At 33.6% G+C, this 24,410-nt stretch overlaps 1 protein-coding gene across 2 annotated transcripts in view; it reads right to left on the reverse strand.

Moving 5' to 3' along the window:
• The window catches only part of LOC129218235 (2-hydroxyacyl-CoA lyase 2-like), a 104,499-nt gene that overhangs the window by 21,282 nt on the left and 58,807 nt on the right, over positions 1-24,410 (reverse strand). For both annotated transcript variants that reach the window (XM_054852459.1, XM_054852460.1), the window contains exon 9: positions 862-971. In XM_054852459.1, coding sequence (XP_054708434.1) covers positions 862-971 — 110 coding nt within the window. The remainder of the gene's footprint in view (positions 1-861; positions 972-24,410) is intronic.

Here is a 24,410-nt window from a genome sequence, read left to right on the forward strand (position 1 = left end):
CACTTATCTCAGGAGCAGCAAAAACACTCCCCAGCAACTCTAGCGCCCTCTAGCGGCGAAATATTATGTAATGAACCTGTATCAAAAAATGGCTTCATACTCATGAAAAAAAAAAAAAGATTTTATTCTTGTGATTGTGATTTTTGAAAGGAGTTTGTGTTTGCAATTATGAGTTTTGGTAATTGTTGCTTTTTACTTTGAATCGATACTATGGGAAGTTCATTTTAAAATTCTTATAGCGTTATCACATGGGCAGCTTGTACGACGGGCAAAAGAAAAGAAGCTTTATTCCTCCACTTTAAGTTTAAAATTAACGATTAATAGAAAAATGATAACATAGATCAATTCACATATCAAAAGAGAGAACTAACTTAATAAGTATGGGTTTTATATTTTTCTCAATGGTATTATTTCATAAAAATTGAAAAGTAGCTTCAAATTGGAAGAAGGGGGTCTACCAAGGTGACCACCTGTTCTGATTTTTGAGGAAGTGTCCTGAACTGTTTAAAAAGGGTCATTTAATAAATAATGACGTTAAAATTAAACTTTGAAAAAGTCAACTGTAGAGGCACCGTCCACATAACATGCCCCCTCCCCCCTTTTTGCACGGTGTGCACTAGTTGCATACATATATGAAAAGATAAGCAAAAAATAATACAGATTAAATGAATATACAAGATTCTGGGTCATAAGCTGATTTTAATATTAAAAACTTCTATAAAGTTCTTGCCTCTAAATATTTTAAATCTTTAAATATAACTTAAAATAGGATGAAGTTTGGCAGTTTTACTAAAAATAAACAAGCATCTTTTTTTTAAAAAATAAATACTAGGATATATAAAATTTTTTAAATGTCATTACTTCGAGTGATTTGCGAACATTATCAGATAAGTATGCTGGAATTAAAGCTTGACTTCCAAGCAGAATAAGAGGTCTCTTTGACTTAGAAAGCAAGTCTTGACACTTCTCAACTGAAATGAAGAAAGTCAAAATTATTTTAATGTAAATTTCAGTTAAGTATTAATGCTAAAAATAAATGGAGGAAAAAAAAAAGAAATAACACCAAAAATTTCAAATTATGTTGAAAAATACTTTTTAGTCATTGAACAATAGATCAGTTTTTATAGCACAAACAATCACATCAGAACAAACATTAGACAAAAGTGATAGCGAAACTACATGGTGATCTGACAACTATTTTGCAATACAGAACAATTCATTTTAAACAAAGATACTTTGAGTTTCAACTTACAAGAGGGATGTGTTTAAAGATCCCTAGCGTAAGTCAAAATTTTGCGTTGCAAAATAGGGAATCTGTACAAATCTTTATAAGCATACCCAATTATTTTAGACAAGTGTGAACACCACCACAAATTATTTTAAACAATTCCTTAGCTGCACATTACTTTTTCCCACACAAAGAACTGAATTTTAACTGCATATAAAAAGAAGTCTTTTTAATCAACGTAAAATGCTGTGAGGGTGCACAAAATCAATGATCAATGGGAGAGAGAGACGTAAAATAAAACCATATGGTACGCACAGTATGTAATAGTAATAAAATGCTGCACTATAACAGTACTCTACAGTGGACGCAGTAACAATATTTGTAACTTAAAAAATTCAGAAGATGATGATTTATGCTGCATGATCAAATCTTTATTCTAATATATTTCTAAATAGTTTCTTAACCAATTCTTTTATAATGTTTCCATCTATGTTAACACACCTCTTCCTGGTCTCTTTAATCCACAATACAATAGCACACTAACAAAGTGATGTCCAGACTAGTACGTTGTGGGAACTTCTGCTATCAGTGATGCTAAAGGGATGAAAAACTATTTACGATGGCAATTTTTTTTGTAGCCATTAACAAAGTCAATACTGACACACCACGATTCAATTTCAAAAATGTTCCTGTTGAGGGCATGGAATTAGCTCAAAAATTTGTTACTAGTGAGAAAATTGCTTTTTAGCCATTTGGCACTGCATTTGCAAAAAAGTGTCACTGACACAAATAACTCACAACTATCAAATCTTTGTTGTTAATTAAATAAGAGAGTAATGGTTACTCATCAAAATCTCACACCCAGTTTGAGATACAATAGAGTCTCGAAAATCTGAGGTAATGGGGGATCACCTCAACAGAATTACTGAAAATTCGGATTATCCAGAATTTCTTCTGAATTAAAAATTTACACTGTTCTGATGACATAAGGAGAAGCAACTTTTCTTTATTTCCCTTGCGTACAGAGAAGAGGCTATTGTCTTATTGAAAAATGTATCGTTCAAACTTCAACATAAATTTTCCATTTAATTGCATTTAAACAAATTTAGACTTTAGTTTTTCTCGATATTCATACATATTTATGTGTGCAAGGCAAGCAAAACGTGCATTTGTTTTTTTCCGAATCCTTTTCGATGAATTTTGTCATGACGTCTATACCAATTTGTGTGCGTGCATATGTATGTAACTTGGATTACACAAAAATGGTAAGTTGTTGGAAGGTTTGAATTTTGTATAGGCAATATAGGCAATTCATGTGGCATCAAGTTGTGCACCTCCTTTTTTGATTACAATTGGATATTCCCAAAGGGATGTTAGCATGTTCTTTGCGGCAAATCATCAATGTCAATTTTACTTATCAAGTTATTATCTTCAAGTCACCTCTTGATCCAAATCTTGTAGCCGATGAATATTTCATACCATTCAGGGAGTGTTGCTGAAACCAACCTCTTAATGCATTTTTGTTATTTACTGTACGTAGTTAATGAGTTTTACAGTACCAAAAAATTTCTACTTTCAGATTTTAATGAAATTCAGTTTTTTAGCTGCTAAGGAATTTTACTTAAAATAGAAATGAAGCACCTCAGATTAAGCAGAACCTCGAACTTTAGAGACTCAGATTTTCAAGACTCTACTGTATTTCACTTTAACCCTTTAAAGCACAAGTTTTGTTCAGAAAAATGGTAAAAAATTATCAAGTTTTTTTTTTTTTTTTTGACAGAAAATGAATGCATACGTATATATAGTATAAGTTGCTCCTTGCAATTTCACAAGTGAGAGGTGAATGGGAGAGTGTGGGGGGGGGGGGAGGAATTTTATTCCGTAATTGTCTCATGTAGTCCCAAATTTTTTTAAATCACAAATCAAGAGTAAAAGACATAAATAAAACGCTAAAGTATGGTTGAGGTGATTATAAATTTTTTCATGATTTTTCTCTTATAAGTGCTATAGCTGAATTTCAACATTTGTATTAAAAACCTTTTATTTAATCTAAAAAAATTGGTTTCAATATTAAAAATTTACAGCTTTTTAGCTGAAATTAATTAGTTAAAATAAATTCACGGTAGGGTCAACCCATGCAGATTTGATGGATGGCTGCGCTCAACCATTTATAATTTCCTAGAAACTCATATCCCCAAAAGCTGCATATGAAAGATGTTTAAAACCACTCCCAATGTTGTTTGTTGTTGTTGTTGTCGTGTGCCAGCTAGGCTGGCAATTTGGGGTGCACTGCTTCACTTTTCCAACTGTACCGTAATTGGATGTGAAGTCCGACTTCTACAGTACACACATACCGTAAGGGCCCATTTATAGGGTAGGCAACCATTCACAGCACAACACATTCTCACAAAGAAAGGACAAGGACAGGAGAGAGAAAGTACGTCCATGCCCGAGCCGGGATTCGAACCCGGACCTTCCTGTCACAATCAGACATTGACCACTAGACAAGGCAGGCGGCACCACTCCCAATAATCTGTGAAATAGTGTTAACCGATTTGGCGGATAATCCTCAAAGTAAGTATAAAGTGACACTTCTGTATGCAATAGCTTCCAAAAGATCAACAACACATAATAACTCGCATACATTTAAACTATAGCAAAAAATGATAACTGTAGAAAAAATCTGCAAAAAGGATAGTTCATTATTGCAAATGGATTACACACATATACACCACCAAATGGTGCAATCATATGAAGTGCGATAGATCAAGCTATGTTACACCAAAAATGTATAGGGGTGAGGAGGGGAATTTCTTTGAACAAGACTGGTCCGGACACTCGATTACACGCTTAAGCCATGTAGATTTAAAAATTAGTAAGTACTGTAGATTTAAAGCAGTAGTGAGTAGTGTAGGTTTAAAATCCTAGAAGGGAAGGGGGAGAAAGAAATAGGCATGTCTAGAAATAGATTTTTCACAGATCAAGTGAAAATATGTACATTTATTTACATTTAGCTAATCATTGCAGATTTTTTATTGAACGTGTGAAAGGTAGTGGATAATCGGGAGTTTACTGTATGCTATGCATGTTGTATAGATTGTTTTGTGTATTTAGTTCGTAAACGAGCTGATGTGTGCATCACATGACTTCCTTTTACTCCAATTTATTGTCACTTTCCCATTGTTGGCAATTTTAATGTGATTCAATAGTTTACTCTCTAAATACCACCAACACAGTGGCTAAATTGAAACAGATTAAAAATAAAAAAAATCGCCAAACGCCCACCAAATAATAACACCACTTGAATTTACATCAAAATTAACAATGATTTCCCCCCAAAAAGGGGTAAAAGACCCCTTTAGAAACACCAGAGTACAACCAAAAGAGAAGGTGCACAACTAGACCCCACTAGGAGTCTACGTACCAAATTTCAACTTTCTACGACTTACCGTTCTTAAGTTAAGCGATATACATACGCACATACATTCATACATATATATATATATATATACATACAGACATCATGAGAAAATTCGTTGTTATTAACTCGGGCAGGGCCGTGTCCAAGGGGAGGGTTTTAGGGGTTAAACCCTTCCCATTAGGGTAAAAATACTAAGCCAAATTAAGAAAATGTACATTTGACTAGTTTAAAGTAAAAGTTTGTGTGCAGCGTTTCTTTAAAAAAAAAGAAAAAAAAATCTGCAATATACGACTGTTAGAGCTTTACCAAATGGAACAATATTTCGGAAAAACTGTGGTGGTAGAAGCGCTCAATGATTTGTCAGTATAAAGCCAAAATTGCTTGCCAAAGTTAATATTACTTAAGGAGGTTATGAAGGATTTATCTTATGTTGCAGCTATGAAGATGCATTAGTGATTGTGTTTGGTAATGTAACTTGCATCTGCAATAAGTAATTTCTTGTTTCGTTTAACGCTTATTAAGCATTATTTCAGAATATAAAACTTAAATACATTATGATGTCATGCTGAATTATAAAAGAATCTGTGGACATTTTGTAATACTAATTTCAATATACCACAGAATAACCAGTTATCATTAAAAAGAAGCATGGTTTTTTTCGAAACAAAGAATGTTTGATTAAAAAGAAGCAGTAAAATGAAGGTATATTGCGGTCACTTGTGCAGCCAGAATTATCCTTTGGGGGGGAGTAGGGAGGGGGCACAGCAGTCCTTACAGGAATAGAAATGCCATACTGAGATTACGTAATTTTACGTGAAACTAAAGTTTGTGAGGGATTGAAGAATTGAACTCCCCTCCCCCCAGAGTAAAAATTTGGTAGCTTTAAAACCCCTCCCTTTATGAAAATCTGGACACGGGCCTGAACTCGGGAATCGTCATTATGGATATTTCATGTGTCTATACATTCTTAGACACTTATCCACATGTGGTCGAGTCGAAAAAAACTCAATATTCATTCGGGGGTGAGTAAAATGGAAATTAAAGTCGATTTTTGAGTGAAATTTTTTTTGCAAATACTTCCTTTTTTGCAAAAGGAAGTAAAAAGATACAGTTGTTTGAAATTGAGTAATTTTTCTAGTTAATGCACATACCAATACATAAACAAAAAGTGTGAAAACATCATAGCATATTCTTAAATTGAAAAAAAAAATTGTAAAAAAAATAATTTTAAGTTGATAACTTAAAAAAATTTGGACACATGAATGAGTAGTTTATACGTGAATGACAGTTCAAGTTGTTAATATTTAGACTATACTTAATGCTGTACATACAAAAATTTACAATACATACAAACATACTCTCTGTACATTAAATTATGTTACTTGTATTAAACCTATGCAAAAACATTACATATATATAATTGAAAAAAAAAATTGCATTTTGAATTTCTTGTTTGAGTGTAGTTTTGAGAAAATGAACTCACCTAGTAGTACAACAGTTCTAATAGTGACAGTATGTGGCGTACTGTAATGCTTTATTCAAGTATATTACAAAATTAGGAAGGACATTGTCATTTTATGTAATCATAAAATGAATATCAACCTAAAAGCTGAACAGCATTTCTAAGCAATAGAGCTTCCCCCAGGATAAAAATAAAGCAGGGTGCTGTTTTTTTTTTTTAAGGGCACTTTTTTGAGTTAAGGGCATTTTTTCTGAACTAAAAAGCATGTCCTTGCCTTAAAGCAACAGTGGGATACATTACTGTTATTCTTGGGATTAGCTGTCTTACTGTTGCTCAAATGTGACAATATGTAAGTTGAAAGCTGCTTTTGTCTCTGGCTAATGAAATGCAGTTAAAATTTGTTACCATAATTTGGCATTTCAGTTAAACATCAAAATTAAATCCAAACAAACCTCTGTTCATGTGTATGATTTAACAGTACTTAATTTATGCCCCTCCACCCCAATATTTAAAAGTGAAGCATGAAAAAAAATTCCACTTGCACATTTCAACCAATAATGATTTAAAATTCAACAAAAATTATAATCAGCTTTATCATTTTTTCAGCTTATAATCATTTTTATTTATTCATAAGAGAACATTTTTGTTTGCAATAAGAAAAAATTGCTCAAAAATTTAAATAACTGCACATAATTTTTAAAACATTTAAGATATAGTTTTAAATCAATCACTCACATAGATGCCTTCAGGATGTTTTCCTCCTAAGTTGTTCAACATAAGTAATTACAAAACTAAACTTATGATATCCTAAATAAAATCATGAAATTTTGATACCCTCTAAGGTCTTTTCTTAAAATCCCTACCAAAACTTGGATGCCTCATCAAATATAAGTTTTGACATATGTTTGTTCTTGAATAAAAAATTATGTAACTGTCAGTTTTAAAAAACTTCTAACAAGCTTACAAAAACTTTAAAAAGTGACTTATAATTCATATTTCTCAATTTAAGATAAAAATGTTCATCAACTTATAACATAAACTAAAAACTAAATTAATATTAAATAAATGGTTGAACTTCACATTTAAATAAAATAACTTAAACCTAACTACAATCACTGCCATCATTTATAAAAATTAAATAACAAAAATTAAATACTGTATTATTTGCAAAAATGTCACAAATCAAACATTAAAAAAAAAAAAAAAAAAATTCTATATGTTTTAAAGCCTTCCATTTTTAACTACATAATTTGGGTTTACATTTCCATTTAATTTTATTAGCATAAGTTGATTAACACATGTTCTACTTTTAAACTTGATCTTTTATCAGTCAACACTAATTTAATTTAAGAAAACATTCTTTCAACTTCTGCATTTAAAATCGGAAGTACACATGCAATAGCTAAAGGTATATTCAAGGAGGGAAATATTTCTCCATTAACTTCTTCAGTTTTCAGAATTGCTGAATATTTGTTTACTATAGACAAATTACTATTGGTATTTGAGTTTTTCAAGAAGGTGTATTTATACTCTTGTGACTCTTTTTGCAATTGATCTGCATTTATTTAAAAAAAATTGCTAATTTAAATAACCTCAGAAGTGCCATAATCTTCTGATTTATTTTTACCTTGGACTCTTCCTGAGATCTAAAATGCTTAAATAATTAATAATGTCAAGAATTGTAAGTCTGCTAGAAATGTTCTCTGTTAAACTGTCAATAAAATCTCTTGCATCTTCATCAAAGGTTTTATTCCCATCTCCAATTGGAGCTTCAATTCCAAGTGTACGAGCTGTATTAGCTAAATTTTTGCAAAATGTGAATCCAGGTTTTTTTTTTTTTTTTTTTTTTTTTTTTCAACCTCTAACTCAAGGAGTGTGTTGTCAATGTTTGGCTGAATTAAAGACAGATCTGCATCAGAAGACTGAAACATCAAGTTGAGCTTGGTCACAACATTGAGTATATCACACAAAAAATGAATAATTTTACAGAAATCAAAAGACTGATAATGCTTCAGTAAACTAGTGGCTGAAGGACCAGAATATTCACTTTTTCCCCCATGGAGACAGTATTTTCTAGGTCTCTGAGAATTGCAAGATAATTTTTTCTTATGCTATTCACAGCTCTTTGATGAGAGAGCCATCTTGTGCATCCACTCTCTTTTTATTGTTTCACCTTTTGAGTAACAAAATAATGCTTGAGCATTTCTTAGACTGTTTGTTCGAGATGAGCTGTACTTACAGTACTCATAGGTGCTGGTTAAAATTTCATCCAGCATAAAAAACCTTTTCCGAGATCCAAAGCTGTTTTTGCTTGCTAAAGCTAACCAATGATTTATACAGTTCACAGGAATCATAAAATCATTTTGGGCTTTCAACTTTATTCCTATTCCTGCTTTTAGTCCAGTAATGGCCATGGCACCATCACTAGTAAATCCACATTTATTTAATACCACCACACTTTTCAATAACAGGACATAGTTCAAAAATTGTTCCTGATTTCCCATCACTTAAGTAATTATCTTGAACAAAAGAAGTTTTACTGTTCCTCGTTTTTATATACTTCACAGCTATTGCCATGTGTTTGTGGTTCAGCCTGTAGTTTCATCGGTCAAAACACTAAAATGGGGACTTTCATTAATGTCACTCAAGATCTCTTCTTTTGTAGCAGCCATTGAATCCAAAAATTCATCTACAATCTTATGGCTAGCATAAGTAGCACTTTTCCCCTTTTTCAGAGGAGCTAAGATTGGAAAGATCACAAAAGGTTCATACAGTGAATGATGAGGCAAATTATGAGAAAAAAGGAAATTTAAGCATTTTACTGCTCCTTCTAAGGCGAATGAAAGCTGGTCATTTACTTTGAATTCTTTATCTAACTGGCCGACATTGGAATTGGATCGAGTTTCTGACAAAACTGCTTGTTTATGCACATTGGATTTTGCATGCTCCTTAATTTAATCCAACTGACAGTTAAATAACCTTGGTTTATCCAAGGAAAGTTTTTGTAAACAGTTGACTCCTTCTGCCATTTCATGCACAAGGCTTGCATAAAGCTTGCTTGTCATTTTCTTCAGTCCATTTCATTTGAGGGCTTTCAGTCGTCCAAGCTTTATTGAATCCTGTTTTGTGTATTTGATTTGACTTGTAAGATACATTTTGAACTGTTTCATCACAAAGCACCAGGCTTTCTTCTGAGGAATTAGGTGCATTGCTTGTATTCACCATAGAAGCTTCAGAGGATGTAGTATTGTCAACCAAATCAATTTCTTCTGATTAATATTGATTCGTTTGAACATCCTCTATGTTTACAATATCGTTTAAATTTCTTTGAAATTCCTCAGAACTTCTATCATTCACATTGGGCCTGAATGCTTCCTCAATCATAATATTAGGCGCTACATCCATAGATACTGTGTTATCCACTGTAGGTCCATCTAGTACATTATTTCTGATCACACTTCCTGAACAGGGCTGACAAACAAAAAGAAAAATCTTTTAAGTTTCAGAAATTTTTTTATCAGACAACGTAATTCTTTTTGCTAAAATTAAACATTTCTTCAACATTTGATTTTTTAAATTTGGCTTTTGAAGAAATAGTAAATGTTTTATTTTTTGAAATTCAGACACATATATGTATCTAAAAATTACTATTTTGTTTTAAAAATCTATATCTTATTTTTTGAAAAAAACCCCCTAAGGTATTGATATTGATTATTGTTGTCCTAAGATTGGTATTTTATCAGGTGGAATAAAAAGAGCATGAAATATAGTGCTTTACAATTTAGCATGCCAAAATATTTTTAAAAAATAAAAATAAAAACAAATAAAATTAAATAAAATGAAGTTTTAAATTTTAAAAGCTTCAAAAAAGAAGGAAATCGAAACATGAGAGATTTGTCTGGGGTGATTGTGGGTTAATGATAAAAAAAACATGAAAGTTTATAAGAGAAAATTGGGGGGGGGGGGGTGCATTTTTAAACAAAAATTCTTAACATTTAAATAATTATATTTATATATATATTAAGGTATTCAAAAAAAAAGTTAAATTTTCTATTTGCACACAATCTTATATTTTTTTTTATGTCAAAACAACTTTTAAAAAAAGTTTCATACAATTTAAATAACGGCTACCCGCGCGTGCAGACTTGTGTCTGAAAGTGTAAACCAGCACTCGTATACAAGGCCAAATTGACATTATCAAACTGAAAAATAAAACAAAAAGTAAGTAGTTAGTGATACATAGAAATTTTCACTCTGCTGCAATATTTGAGTCTCACATAGTACTCAAAGATATGGATTTTTTCAATTTTAAGTTAAATTGTTAAGTTTTCAATTTTAATACATTTTTTTAAAATTCATTTGCAACTGTTGATTTGAAAATGTGTTTGCTAATATTTTTTATATATTTTATTTAAACTTACATCTATTTTTTTCAAATAAAGAGAAAAAGTTAAATTTTTGAAAACAATTATACATTTTAGGCCTCCTGCTGGAAATAAGTCTTTTTCAACTTGGATAAAATATTTTTGTGGCACATGTCAACGTTTTATCAACATGAAATTTTGAACTTCTAAAAAAATTTTTTTTTTTTGATTCGGTTAGAACCAGAGCCCAATTTCCCAATAGGCAGAGTAGACAGCTGTCTAGGGCGGCAAATTTTGCTTCAATCTCACTTTTTAAATCATTAGTCTTGAAAATAAAACATAAGTTCTTTTTCAATTTTCCCTAAAACAGTGACATAACTGCTCCTAACTTGTCAACGGACTTGACCGTAATCGTCAAAACCACAGAAAATGCGGTGTGAGAGACTTCCGGCAATAGGTAATCAGTTTCAGTTTTAGCTTGCGGCAGGGACGGAGTACATTTTCTATAGAAAACATGCACTTTGATCTATACCTTCCAAGAATTTCTTTCCCTTAACTCAAAGAAGGTCCTTCCGGAGTGCATCAAGAAGAGAGCAATTTGGGATTACTTTCCAATTTTTCCTTTACTTTCTTTCTTCTTACTTCTTCTTATACTTTCCTTCTGCTCAGTAGGTTAGTTAAAACCTACTCCTTTCGGAAAAGCTTAAATACTGTTGTGTCCATTTATTTGTAGAAACCACTTATTTGTAGAATGGATCAATACATGTTTTTAATTTTTAATTTGCATTGTTTATTTACGAAAGATGACGCTTTAAAACGCCACAATTTGATAGTTTTAATATATGTACTTGAATATTGAAAAAAAAAAAGTAAGTGAACCGAATGATTTTGAAATTACAATGTTTTTTATTGCTCAGTTAATTTTGTGGAGTTACTCTTTAAACAAAAAAAAAAGAACTAAATTCTGTTTTTGTCAATTTAAATGCTGTTGTCACTGTCTTATGAAATTGCTTAAAATCAAATGCAAAGTTTCAGACACACAAATATTAAAAGGCAGAATATAAGTGTAATAAATAGTTTTCGAAATCATCACGCTTTTGAAAAACTAAAAAGAATTTCAAAAAAATCTCTAAGTCTTGTGTAGATTTAAAGCCCCATAGAGATTCAACATGCCTTACAGATTGCCTGAAAAGTTTGTGATTGGGAATTCAAATAGCAAATAAAATACCTAAAATATTTAAAGTTTCAAACTCGGGAAGTTTAGAAGAGTTTCTTTCAAACCAGTAAACAAAACTAGATCAAATTTTCCGGGAGAACTACTTTTTTGTGACACATGGGGACCCTGTAATCATACGGGAAGAAGCAAGGAAAGGTATTTTTTGTCAATTATTGACGCTTTTTCTAGAAAAATTTCCCATTATCCTAACAAAAGTAAAAGTCACATTCCAAATATTGTAATTAATTATATTAGGAGAACATAAAGATTCCTTGATAGAAAAGTGAAATTTGTTCATACTGATAATAGTTCAGAATTTGTCAACTATACTTTTGATGATTTTTATCAAAAATCGGGTATTGTTCATGAATTAACCAATACTTTCAGCCCAGTAATGAATGGGGTAGTAGAAGTTTACAATCGTACTGTAGCAGAGGGTGCAAGGGTACTGTTGGAAGAAAGCGGACTGGACAAAAGTTTTTGGCCAGATGCAATGCTTCATTTTACTTACAACTGGAACCCTGTACCTCATTCTGATCCACAGAAAACTCCATTTGAATTGTATGGGGGAAATGTTCCTTTGGTTAAATATCTAAAACCTTTTGGGGTTATTGCCTATGTTGGTGTCCCCAAACAACATAGAAAGAGTAAGTTAGATGTAAGGGCTAAAAAAGGGGTTTTAATTGGTTATGCTTTCAAAACCAAGGGATACAGAATCTGGTTTCCCGATAACTACAAAGTCATTGAAATCATAAATGTTTCATTTAAAGAAAATTGTTTCTACAAAACTGAATTTCTCAATAAAAGCAGTGGAGCAGTGTTAGGCCACATTACTTGGTCTGAAACCCCAGACTCAGATAACGAATCTAGTAGCAATGAACTGACTCATCTCCAAATCCCGGCATTACTGGAAGTTCCTGCAGATAGTGAAATAGAAATGTGTCCGATCCTACCTTCCCCCTAAAATTATGTGACTTTTAAATGGATACCAAATAAGCAACCATACCCGAATTTTGGCAAAAATATACAATACGAGGAGTGCTGTAATTGTAGGATAAAAAATTTCAGTTTAGACCCCTTTTGTCATCGTTAACTCAAAGAGGAAACATATTTTTCAAAAAAAGTGATTTGTGAAATCAGTTCACATTAAATTTGCATTATTTTTACAAAGTAAACCAAATAATTCGGGGAACAAAGTTTCAATCTCCATCAACTACAGAGGAGAAGAAAACAAGGATACAACATATACAAAGGAGAAGAAAAATAAAATAAACAAATAACTTCCTGATTGTCTTAGAAAAATATTATTATTATTGCTAAAAATGCTACAAAAACTATTTCACATGTTTATACGCATTTAAAAAGAGCTGCTAACAGATTTTTCCTAAGAAAATGCTGAACTTTTTCAAAATAAATCAGGGGGAGGGGCAGTATCAACTTATATATAGATTCACTTATCTTGGAGAGCAGGGGAAGGGGGTTGATTGCTAAAATGTTGAACTGTCTTCAGTTCATATTTCTTATGTATCAAGAATAATTTATTTAAATCAAATGAATCGTTGTATTTTCCAAAAAAAAAAAAAAAATCATTGTTTTCATGCATCAGTAGCGGTACTAAAAGGAAATGGCGAAATTTGCTCCCCTTCGAACTTCTAGAGAAAAAATCTGTTGTTGACCAGTAATCACTTTAACCTGCCTAATTCTAATTCAAAATGTAGAAGCACTATTAAAAACTTGAATTTGAATGAAAGATTATAAAATACAAAGGACTAACTTAATGTTTTACCCACTGGAAGAGAAGAGTTAGAATTATCTTAAAACATGTGTCAATAGGACAAAGAAACACTTCACTTACCATGAAGCGATAAGGAGAAGGATGACTCAGTATTCTTTGGCAGTATCAATGCTGGAAACTAGAGTAAAGAGCCCCTTCCCCCCATTAACTAAAAGGTGATACAAACTCCTGAGGCAAGGAGTAAGAAAGTGATTCTAGGAATTTAGCAATTGCTTATCAGAATAAAACCAGATGTTCATTCGTTATTGTTCCCAAAGTGAAAGCCCTTTGAAAGAGCATTGTTCATTATCAATGGCAAGGCCACTTTTTTTTATCCCTTGTAGTAACTGATAATGGAAGGCATGTATTTCTCATAGTAAGCTCAATTGTAATCCAAGTTGGGGAGAGGAAGGGGGGGAGGCAGATATATTTGCTATTTTCACCTAAGACATCAAAGAAAAAGAAAGAGAGGGGACACTGACTCCCTACCTTTTTGTAGAAAGAATCATCAGTTAAAAGAGAGCCTGTTCATAAACAAAAAGGCAATCAGGGCACCGTTTTATAGATAAAAGGGTAAGTTGGGTACGTTTTACTAATAAAAGGGCAAATCAGGCGCATTCTAAGAATCAAAGGGAAAGTTGGGTGCAGCGCCCTCTTGCCCAAGCCTGGGATAAGGTCTGTAAGCAATATTACATAGTATTGGATAATGCAACAGGATCAGAGGAACGGTAAAAATGAGTACCACAAACAGCAAGAGCTACTGGAAGCCACATTTTAACTCCTACAGAAATGTGTCCCTTCTGGATTTCTCCTATTACAGACATTGCATGTCTCTATGTGGGCACTCAGTATATTGAACAAGCAAAAAAAAAAAAAAAATATATATGCAAGAAAGGTTTAAGTATGTAAATAAAATTCCCAATACAAGAGTTAATCAATGCTTTATTCTATCTGGCCTAAATAGCCTCACAGTAAAATCTATTACCACTTGCACTAGGTATGAAGAAGAGTATTATTAAAAAAAATTGTCAAAATAAAATGCTTATCATTGTGAAAAAAGTATTACATGGCCTGTGTTGATCACTGTAAATTTAGAACCCCTGTCATTACCTTGGTCCTGGTAGTTTCAAAATATCAAACTATGAATATGCCTTGGTAAAGCATTCCCGCACGTCACATGCTGTGACACAATTAGAAATATAGTAAGTACTATTGGGTGAGTTCATTTTCTCAAAACTTCACTCAAACAATAAACTCGAAATGATTTTTTTTTTTGATTATGTATATTATGTTTTTGCATGTGTTTAAGGCAAGTTGCATAAGTTAATGTACAGAGAGTATGTTTGCATGTACTGCAAATTTTTGTCAGTCATTCACATTTAAACTGCTCATTTATGTCCAAATATTTTTAAGTTATCGAATTAAAATTATTTTTATATTTACCATATTTTTTTTCAGTACATATATATTATATAGGGTATAATATACATAGTTTAAGAATGTGCGACGATGTTTTCATACTGTTTACTTCTGTTTTTTTATGCGCGTTAGGTAGAAAATTACTCAATTTCAAAAAACTGCATGTTTTTCACAAACCAAATACACAAAACAATATCGGCAATGTGCATAGTACTTGAATGGAATGCTCACTTGGCTAAAAAATTTTATTTTTAATTTCATCCCTTTTTCTCTTTGGTTCACGAGAGTAGAAAAACGTCATTTTTGTCATTTTTCTGATTCTTGAGGGGCTGTAAACTTTAAAAGGATAAATGAACACACAACAGTTATATTTTTTAGTAGTGAGATTCCAGTGATTAGTCTTTGACACATTTCACCTTGAGCTTTGGTCTGTTGCCATTATTTTAATTATTGAGTAACAGCTATACAACTCAGCATATGAGACTATTATCTTCTGTACTTTAACATCAAAGTGTAAAACTAACAGCCACAAATGTAATTGAAATTGATTTGGGACAAAAAGCAAAGGTCTAAAAGTACCATTTTTGACAACGAAAACAGCTTTTAAAAATCATGGGTCGAGATTAGAGAAAAAAACTGGTTTTAAACATCTTTCATATGCACCTTTTTGGGATATAAGTTTCAAAAACATTAAAAATGGTTGAGCGCATCCATCCATTGAATCTGTATAGATTGACCCAGTAATTACAATGCAAACATTTAATATTTAATGCAATATGTTTTTATCACGAGCTTTACCCCTTATTTAGGAAACAAAGTAACACTCAAGAGAAAAACAGTTATTCAAATATTTAAAATTTCTTAAATAAATAAATATTTATACCATTTTGTCTTATCACCGAGTGCTTAAGATACTTTAAACAGGATTGTTTGATTTTAGGTTTAGAAAAGAAATTACAGAATGTTTTATAAAGGTAACTTATGAGAAAAATGGTGACTTGCCAAGAAGTTTTTTGTAGAATTTCTAAAGTCTAAGCAAATTAACTCACAAATAATCACCTGGGTAGAAAGCTATAAATTGTAAGGAATTGATACCTAGGAAAGTTTTAATGTCTATAACAACAACAGTTTGCAAATTGAGTCAAACCTAATGTGCCAATGCATTTGAAAATCATCCATAAACAGTAGCATCACTAGGGTGTGAAAAATATTTCTAAAAATTGGAAAAACTTCATTTTTACAAATAACATTTAAAACATTTCAGGAGGGAATGGGTGAGAGGGACGATACCCAAAATTTAAATAGGGTGACAAAAAAAATTTATACCCTGTTTGAATGACTATAACTCAGACAATTATTATGATACAGAAAAGTTTCTAACATAAAAACAAAGTGAACCAATGTAGAACTGGGACATATAAAGTGTTCAAATGGCTGGTCGTTGTGGTTCAGCATAGCTGATATTGCTGACCAATAAAATCAAAATGTTTCTAATCACTTTGATTGATATTTGAGCACATTCCTTCTCAATGGCTGCTCTCAACACCTTAACTGCAGCAAGCTTTGTGTTTGACATGCCCCCATAGAAAAAAAATTATCCGTGTTAAAATTCAGAAACCATAGGGGGGGTTGATCTTCCTATGTAAATTTACTCAAAAAATTCAATTTTTTGGTCATAATCATTTTCATTAAAAGTGTCTTCAAACCTAGGAATAAACCGTTTCTATTGGGCATGGTTTTAAATGCGATAGATCCTCGATTGTCTCATGTCTCTCATGCTAAATAGATTTTCTAGGAGATTGAAGGAGCATTTCAGTGACTTTTCTTTCTTGTGTGAGGCAGCAGATGATTTTATTGTTTCCAATTGGTTCTCCTCAACATTCTTAACACTTCCTTCTCTTTTAAACCAATTCAACAAATAAATAACTGCAAGTTTTGTTGGTACATTGTTGAAACTTTGTTCTATATTATTTTTGCACATCTCTCATGTTCTCAAATTTTCCAGCAGCCTTAAGAGGGGTTTTTTTTTTTGATTCAAATTTGAGTCTGATTTCAGCCATTATTTTAGGCTACCAAACTTGATAAATGGAATAAAATTGTAGCAGTCAAATATTTAAAAAGGTATATATATTCTTTTGGGACACCCTGTATGTATGTATGTATATATATATATATATATATGTATGTATGTATATATATATATATATATATATACAGCGTGGTTATGAAATAACATGAGGTGTTCAGAGCCCTCTAGCAAGTGAAGTAGTGGACAAAACATTGCCAAATTTCAAAGGCATACACAGTAGACCATGGGATTTCGATTTCTGAAATGAAAAAAATAGTACCAAAAATAGCCACCAGGGGAAATATTAGCGTTGAAAAGGTGTATTATTGTGATGGTTGAAGGATTAAATTCCAACTGATAAAATATGAATCAATTTCATTCACAAAATATGATTTTTACCAACAAGTGAGGTTCAATATGACCAACATCGAGATTTTCCAGGTACTGTATACAATGCACAATATTTTCCACCCCTCTGGGGGTTGGGATTAATTTCGTCTACCTGTAACATTTTTCTAGTTTTTAAAGTTGAGACATCGGGAACACGTCGCAGATACACAACACCGTTACGAAATCCCCATGGTTAAAAATCACAAGGTGAAAGATTGGGCAACCACGGTCTCCATACCGGAAGAAATGCATGACTAATAAAACTGCTATCAAAAAAATGTTGCCACCATACACTCAGTAAGTACCTAAAGCCCAACATGGGGTGGTGCACCATCTTACATGAATATTATTCAGAAAGAAATCCTTGCTGCCGTGCCAAAATTTCTTCCTGACTACTTTCGGTAAAATTTTTCTCATTACAAATTGAAATTTCTAGTTGGTTTTATTGAACCTCATTTGTAAGCAACAATTATTTGTAGCAAAAAACTTGACGTGTGCTTTTAATTGGCATTATTTAGCATTTAATTCTTCGGTTTTCCCAAATAATGCACTTTTGCAGCGTCAAAATTCCCCCTGATGGTGACTTTTGGTATTATTTTTTTTTACTGTAGAAATCGAACTCCCATGAAATTTGGCAATGTTTCGTCCAATACTTCACTTATTAGAGGGCTCTGAACACCTCATGTAATTTTATAACCACCCTTTATATATATATATATATATATATATATATATATAAACAATATTAAAACAACACACAAAGTTACATAATAAAATATATAAATTACGTAGTTGAAACCAGAACTCCTCAGCAGTGGAAGCTTCATCCTAGGGTCAAATGACCAAAAAATTATGCTAAAAACGTTGCAGACAGTTAACCTCGAACTCCTTCTTGCCGCAGTAAAAAAGTTTTTATTGGCATCATTGTTTCGCAAGCCACCGGAATCAAAAGAATTCGTGATACTATTACAGCATTTAATCAAGAAATAAATTTACTTAAAAATAAACTGCTTGAAAACAATTTCCCAAATAATCTTGTAAAAAACATTTTCGCTGGTACAGTCCGATCCCGCTACAATGCGATCCGACTTGCGCAAAATGGCTGTAATGCGAGTTTTTCATGAGTAATAAATTTTTTAGTGTGGACACAAATTACTCGCCTGCAACATGAAATTTTTCGGAAAAGAGCGGCGGAGAGTTAGAATGGGCTTCGTTAACACTAAATATTGGTTTTGTGAATGGACTTTCATCCCTTTAGCATCACTGAAAGCGGAAGTTTACAGGATGCATTAGTCTAAACAACGCTTTACTTTATTTATACAAATAACCGCTACGATTCTTAACTTTTTTTTTCATTTTACATATGAACGTTGATAAAATACACTCTGATAACATTCTGATTGTGCTGCATAAACCTTCTTCATTTTTTAAATCATAAATATATTTAATATATCTATACTGTTAAGTGCTATAATAATGCTGTAATGTACATACTGTAAGTACCATACTGCTTTATTTTAAGTTTCTCTCCCCCATTAATCATTAATTTTGTGCTAAATTACAAAATTTTATGTCAAATAATAAAGCTTTTTTTAAAATACAGAAAAAGTCGTTTCCTTATAGTGATGGGCATAATCGAGATCTTTTGATAATCGAGATCTCGGGAATCGAGTACTTCTGATAATCGAGTGATTGATAATCGAGATCTTTTCGAGTTGATCACTCGAGTGATTGATATTCGAAATCTTTTGAATTCGAGAACTCGAGCGATTGATAATCGAGATCTTCCGAATCAAGTACTCGAGTGATTGACTTCTCGAGATCTTTGGAATCGAGTACTCGAGCAGTTGACTTCTCGAGATCTTTGGAATTGAGTACTCGAGCAATTGACTTCTCGAGATCTTTTGAATCGAGTACTCGAGCAATTGACTTCTCGAGATCTTTTGAATCGAGATCTCGAGATGTTTTAAATCGAGATCTCGAGACGTTTGAATCGAGTACTCAAGTAGTTCATTTTCTGACCTTTTCCAGAATTGAGTAGACTGCTACAGGGGCGCCCCACTATAAGGGGGGAAGGGGCATGGTGCGGCCTGCACCATTGGCCGGTTTTTTCAGAGTGTTTTCTATCTCATTTTCGGGTGGGGTAGGGGCATGGCGCAGCCTGTGCCATTAAAATTTTTAGGGCTGGTTTTTTGACAGGGTTCTTTAAATCTCATTTTTGGAAGGGGGGCGGGGGTCCATGGCGCAGCCTGCAAAACCGAAATTTCTATAAAAGTGGTTTTTGAGAGGGTTTTTTAAATCTCATTTTGGGAGGGGGGGAGCTCTTTCTAGACGGATGCTCTGTAACATTTGAGAGGGTGCACCATCGCCTGCGAAAGGGGGGGGGAGACCCTTGACTTTTAGAACAGTTGAATTCCCGAGTTGTATTGGCAGGGGTGCCATCAAGCCTATCATTTAGGGGTATAATAAGGGGCGAACCCTCCTTGCTTTTAGAAGTTATTGTACTCATATAAATGAAATTCTTACTGTTATTCGGCATAATATGCAACTCGTAGGATACTCTTTAATCCCTCCTTCTCTCTTGTAAAGTTCGAAATAATGGGCCTGCCCCCCCCCCCAATTCCTTGAAAAAATTTAGTTTTTACGTTTCAGTGGGTCCAGTTTTTTGTTGTTTTCCGATAAAATGAGCATATACATCCTTGCCCTCTATCCCTTCGGAAAAGTTCGAAACGCAAGCCTGTTTTAGGGGGTCAATTTGAAAGATTTTAGTCTTCATTTAGGGGTCGCAATCCTTGGGGGATGCTGGTTCGACGAGATTCCCTGTTAGCTTGTCAGAAACTAGGAGTTCGGCATTTGGGCGACCCGGCTCGGACTAGTATAAACTTTTATAGGTTTCTTGGTTTCGGCTAGAAAACTGGCAATGGGCCCTTGACTGTTGGTAGCCCTCAGGGGACGCCCCGTAGCGATTGAAATGGTATCACCCCCCTCCCACTTTCATTTCAATTTGTATAACGGATTGATTTCTCGATTTTTTTTTCTTTTTTACATTCATTTTGAGTCATTTATTCGAACGGTTATGTATTTAAACTAATGATTCTCAGATATCACGTGGTTATTTCAAATGCTTTCGGGCACTCAAACACGAAGTTAATGTAAACAAGTAGGGGATTCGTTGCTCTCTCTGCGCAAAAGGACTCATTTATTCTTGTTTATTGCTTTGCTTTTTTTTTTTGATATTCTTGTTAGTGGAATTATATTTATCTGACTGATACATGAGGAGGGCGGGTAAAATATTTCTGGCTGCGTTTTCCAGCAGATTGGGATTCCCAGCACATTGAAAGTTATAAGTGTGGCTTTTGAATTGCATTGAAGTTCATGATTTTTTTTTTTTTCTTTCTTGATTCGCTCTTTTTTATTTTTATTTTTCATTCGCTGACTTAGGAAATATGTAATAACAGTATAAGTGTAAAGAGTGAAGTTGAAATATTTCTGAGTGCATTAAAAAGAAATATGGAAGTTTGTCATGTGGGATTAATATTAGCTTCCACTCTTTGGCCCATTTTTTTAAAAATAAAAATAACATTTTATACAGATTATTCTTTTTTTCAAATTTCATACGTAAGATGTTTATGACTTTTGCGAGTAGCATTTATTTTCGCGTGCGTAGTTGAATTTAAATGTTTTTCTTGTTTTACTCGCTTCTGTATATGTCATATTTTTTATATTTTCAATGTGATATTCCTTATATTTTCATAAATGTTGATTAGTATATTATTCACTCAACTTAAAAATTTGGAGTCAATTGATGTGCTGATTTTATGAGATTTATTTATTTATTTATTTTTTGTAAAGTTGAGGCAAAACTGCTGAAAATGCTTTGGCTCGTGACGGTCCATTTCGGAACTTAAAGTTTCATAGCTGTGCTTGATTTTCCGTGCGTTGGTCCTCAAAAAGGTTTAAATTGATTACCAAGTTTCTCTAAAAAGCAGATTACGTATCCGGTTTTCAAATCATTCGAGACGCTCGATAACCGAACATTCGACAACAAGCAATATTAAACAAGGATCCCCCACAACTGAGAGGCCAGGGGGGGGGTCGTGGTGCAGACCACGGCATTGAAGTTTTGAAGAGGAGAAGGTAACTTATAAGAGGGCATTTAGTCTTATTTTAAAGGCCTCTCGTTCTGGGGGTTCTACGTCGCATTTGAGGGATAAATGTCATCGCCAGGTGGGGGGGGGGGGAATGGGCACCATTGCATTATAGACACATTGCGTTTAAACGTTTCACAAACGTTTTAACATGACTGTCACAGCGTTAACAATCGTTTTAAAACCTTTATCTCAACGAAGTGTGCTCTCTGAGTAGCCCCATTCGAAAAAAAGCACTTGAGAAGCTATTATTTGATTCTGAAACTTTATAGAATGACAGGGGTGTCCGTCCGTCCCTGTGAGCAATGGCACGTCTCTTATGACATTTTCTCCCCCCCCCCCTCCCCCTAAGAAACAATAATCCGGAAAAGAGCTAAGACCACCTTAAATTTTCAATTACACGTTTTGTACCATACTGGTTCAATATATTTTTAAGTTTAACAATTCTCAAGTTTAAACCTGCTAGTCTCGCCCAAAGACCTGCCCATATTATCATTATCCCTCACTTTTTAATAAAAATTGTACATATTTGATCTTAATAATTGTCAAGTTCATAACAGTATGGAAAGCGTTTCTCTACCCTTTGTTTCAAGATTTCACTACCGGATCACTAAAGGGCCGGATACAGAAAACCATTTTTTTGGGGAGAAGGGGGGCTCATGTTGAAGAAAGCCCTCACCCCCCACTCCCATGAACGAAATTCCCGTTTTTGGTACGAAAAATGTCTGAATCTGTTTGGGAGTCAATAAAAAGCACCAAATTAATCAGTAATAAGGCACCTGATTGGGAATCAACGTTGCAAATTAATTTCATGAGCAATGAAATGAAGTAGTAGTTCAAATATTTACTTTGAGAAATAATTATAATTGATGAAAAGATACTGTCATCGTTGACATTTTATGCATGAAGTGTTTGAACACAATGTGTATGGATACTGTTGTCGACGGTTTAGGGTGGGGGGACATGACCCCCATGATTTTCCCGTTGTATCCGCCACTCACACAACACATATCCCTCCATAAATCCGCGCATATGATAATTAACAATTTTCGTTCGAAAAATATCGTCCGATTATTAAGGAATCTCTCAATTATCGAAAATTCGACGCCAAACATTCAACTATAACCCCATTCGAATAAAGCAAGCAAAAAGCATTCATTCTATTTTAAAATCATTCCAAATCTATCCGTCCCAAGAGCGAAGGCGCACCACCTATGAAGCTCTTCCCCAAGAGGATTACCCCCAAAAGAGACAAAATCCCCTAAAAATTACAATAACGCAGTTTGTGTCAAAACTCCCCCCCCCCCCTCCCCTCTTATTTGCACCCATAGGAAGGAATTACACGAGAAGTAAACCACTTGTTTTATTAAGGAATAAGTAAATACCTTAGTGCCGAGAAGTAATATGAAATAACAAGTGTTTTGTATCCCAAATATACAGAGTACTGCTGAAACGTGTTTTGGAGTTTTTAAGGTACCCTTTTTTAAACAAAATAGCAAGCTTTTGCATGTAAGGAGCCATTCATTCATTACGTAAGGATGATTTTGGCAATTTTTCGACCCCCCTCCCCCCATGTAAGGGTACGTAAGATTTTTCAAACCGCTCCCCCTATTCTTAGGTAAGATTGATTCCATTCCGTTTTCCAAAATAATAAAATAACGAATCTAACATCACTGGAATCGAAATTAAATTCACTATTATTAAATTAATCCTTTTTGTGTAATGAAATATTTACTAAAAAGTTGGAATCTAGACTGAATGTTTTTTCGACATTTTTTTTTGTATATGATGCGATACTTATTAAAAATAAAACATGCTATGCATAGTGCGATTCTTTTATCTTGTTTTACACTATTCATTCTTCGTAAAACAAATAAAAAACAGCTTATCCTAAAAGGTTTTTTATTTTCAAAACGCAAATAAAATATATAATTCCCGTCAAACCACTTGACTGCACAATTTCAAATGTAAAACATCAACTTGGAAAATATTGCGTGAGAATGGGTTTGAAGCCCCCCCCCCCTCCCAAGTATGTAGACAGTTTTCCAACACCCCTCCCTCTCGGGTCCCTTACGTAATTAATGAATGGTCCCTAAAGACATTCAGTTATGTCCTTACATCCAAAATCTCAATATTTTGCGTTGAAAAAAGGGTTCCTTGAAACCCCTCAACACGTGTCTGCAGTAATCTGTATAGTTGGGCTGTAAAACGTTTGTTGTTGCCTGTTACACCTGTATCACTGCCCCATAGTATAGTCGAAGGTGGACGTAAGGGGAATGACTTCCCTCAGGTTTTCAACTTAAGTATTCCACCTTTTTACCTGAAATATAATTTTAATGCATCTCAAGTTGGAACCTTATTAATGCACCCATTTCCACCAAACATATCATTAGACTACCAAAGCATCCCAAATAATCATTTGATAATCAAGCATTCGACCGCATACATTTAATCATAACACTATTTGAATGAAACATCATTAACTTTTCAAAGCTAGCCCTCTGACCCCCCCTAAATGACGGATTCGCCACTGCAACTGAAACACTTCAGAAGCAGGGGGTGCCCACCCACCCTGAGGACAAGGGCACCCCCCTCTCAATATAGCATAGACCCCCAAAAAAGCGAAAAATATCCCTCAAATCCCCCCCCCCCTCTCAAGAAGGATATTCCCTAAAAAAGATTAACGTCCAATGAGAATTTCAATGGCGCAGTCTGCGCTATGACCCACCTCCCCTGAGGGCACCTCAGCGCAACCCGTCACTCCAAATTTTTCTGGGGGAAGGGTTAAAGGGTCTCACTGAATATATTTTCGGAAGGCAACAAAAACCATGACCATTCATAAGTAAAATCATTAACTTTTCAAAGCCAGCCCTCTGACCCCCTAAATGACGGATCCACCCCTGCAATTGAATCACTTCAG

This window comes from Uloborus diversus, chromosome 3, assembly GCF_026930045.1.
Source record: "Uloborus diversus isolate 005 chromosome 3, Udiv.v.3.1, whole genome shotgun sequence".
NCBI classification, from domain to species: Eukaryota; Metazoa; Arthropoda; class Arachnida; order Araneae; family Uloboridae; genus Uloborus; species Uloborus diversus.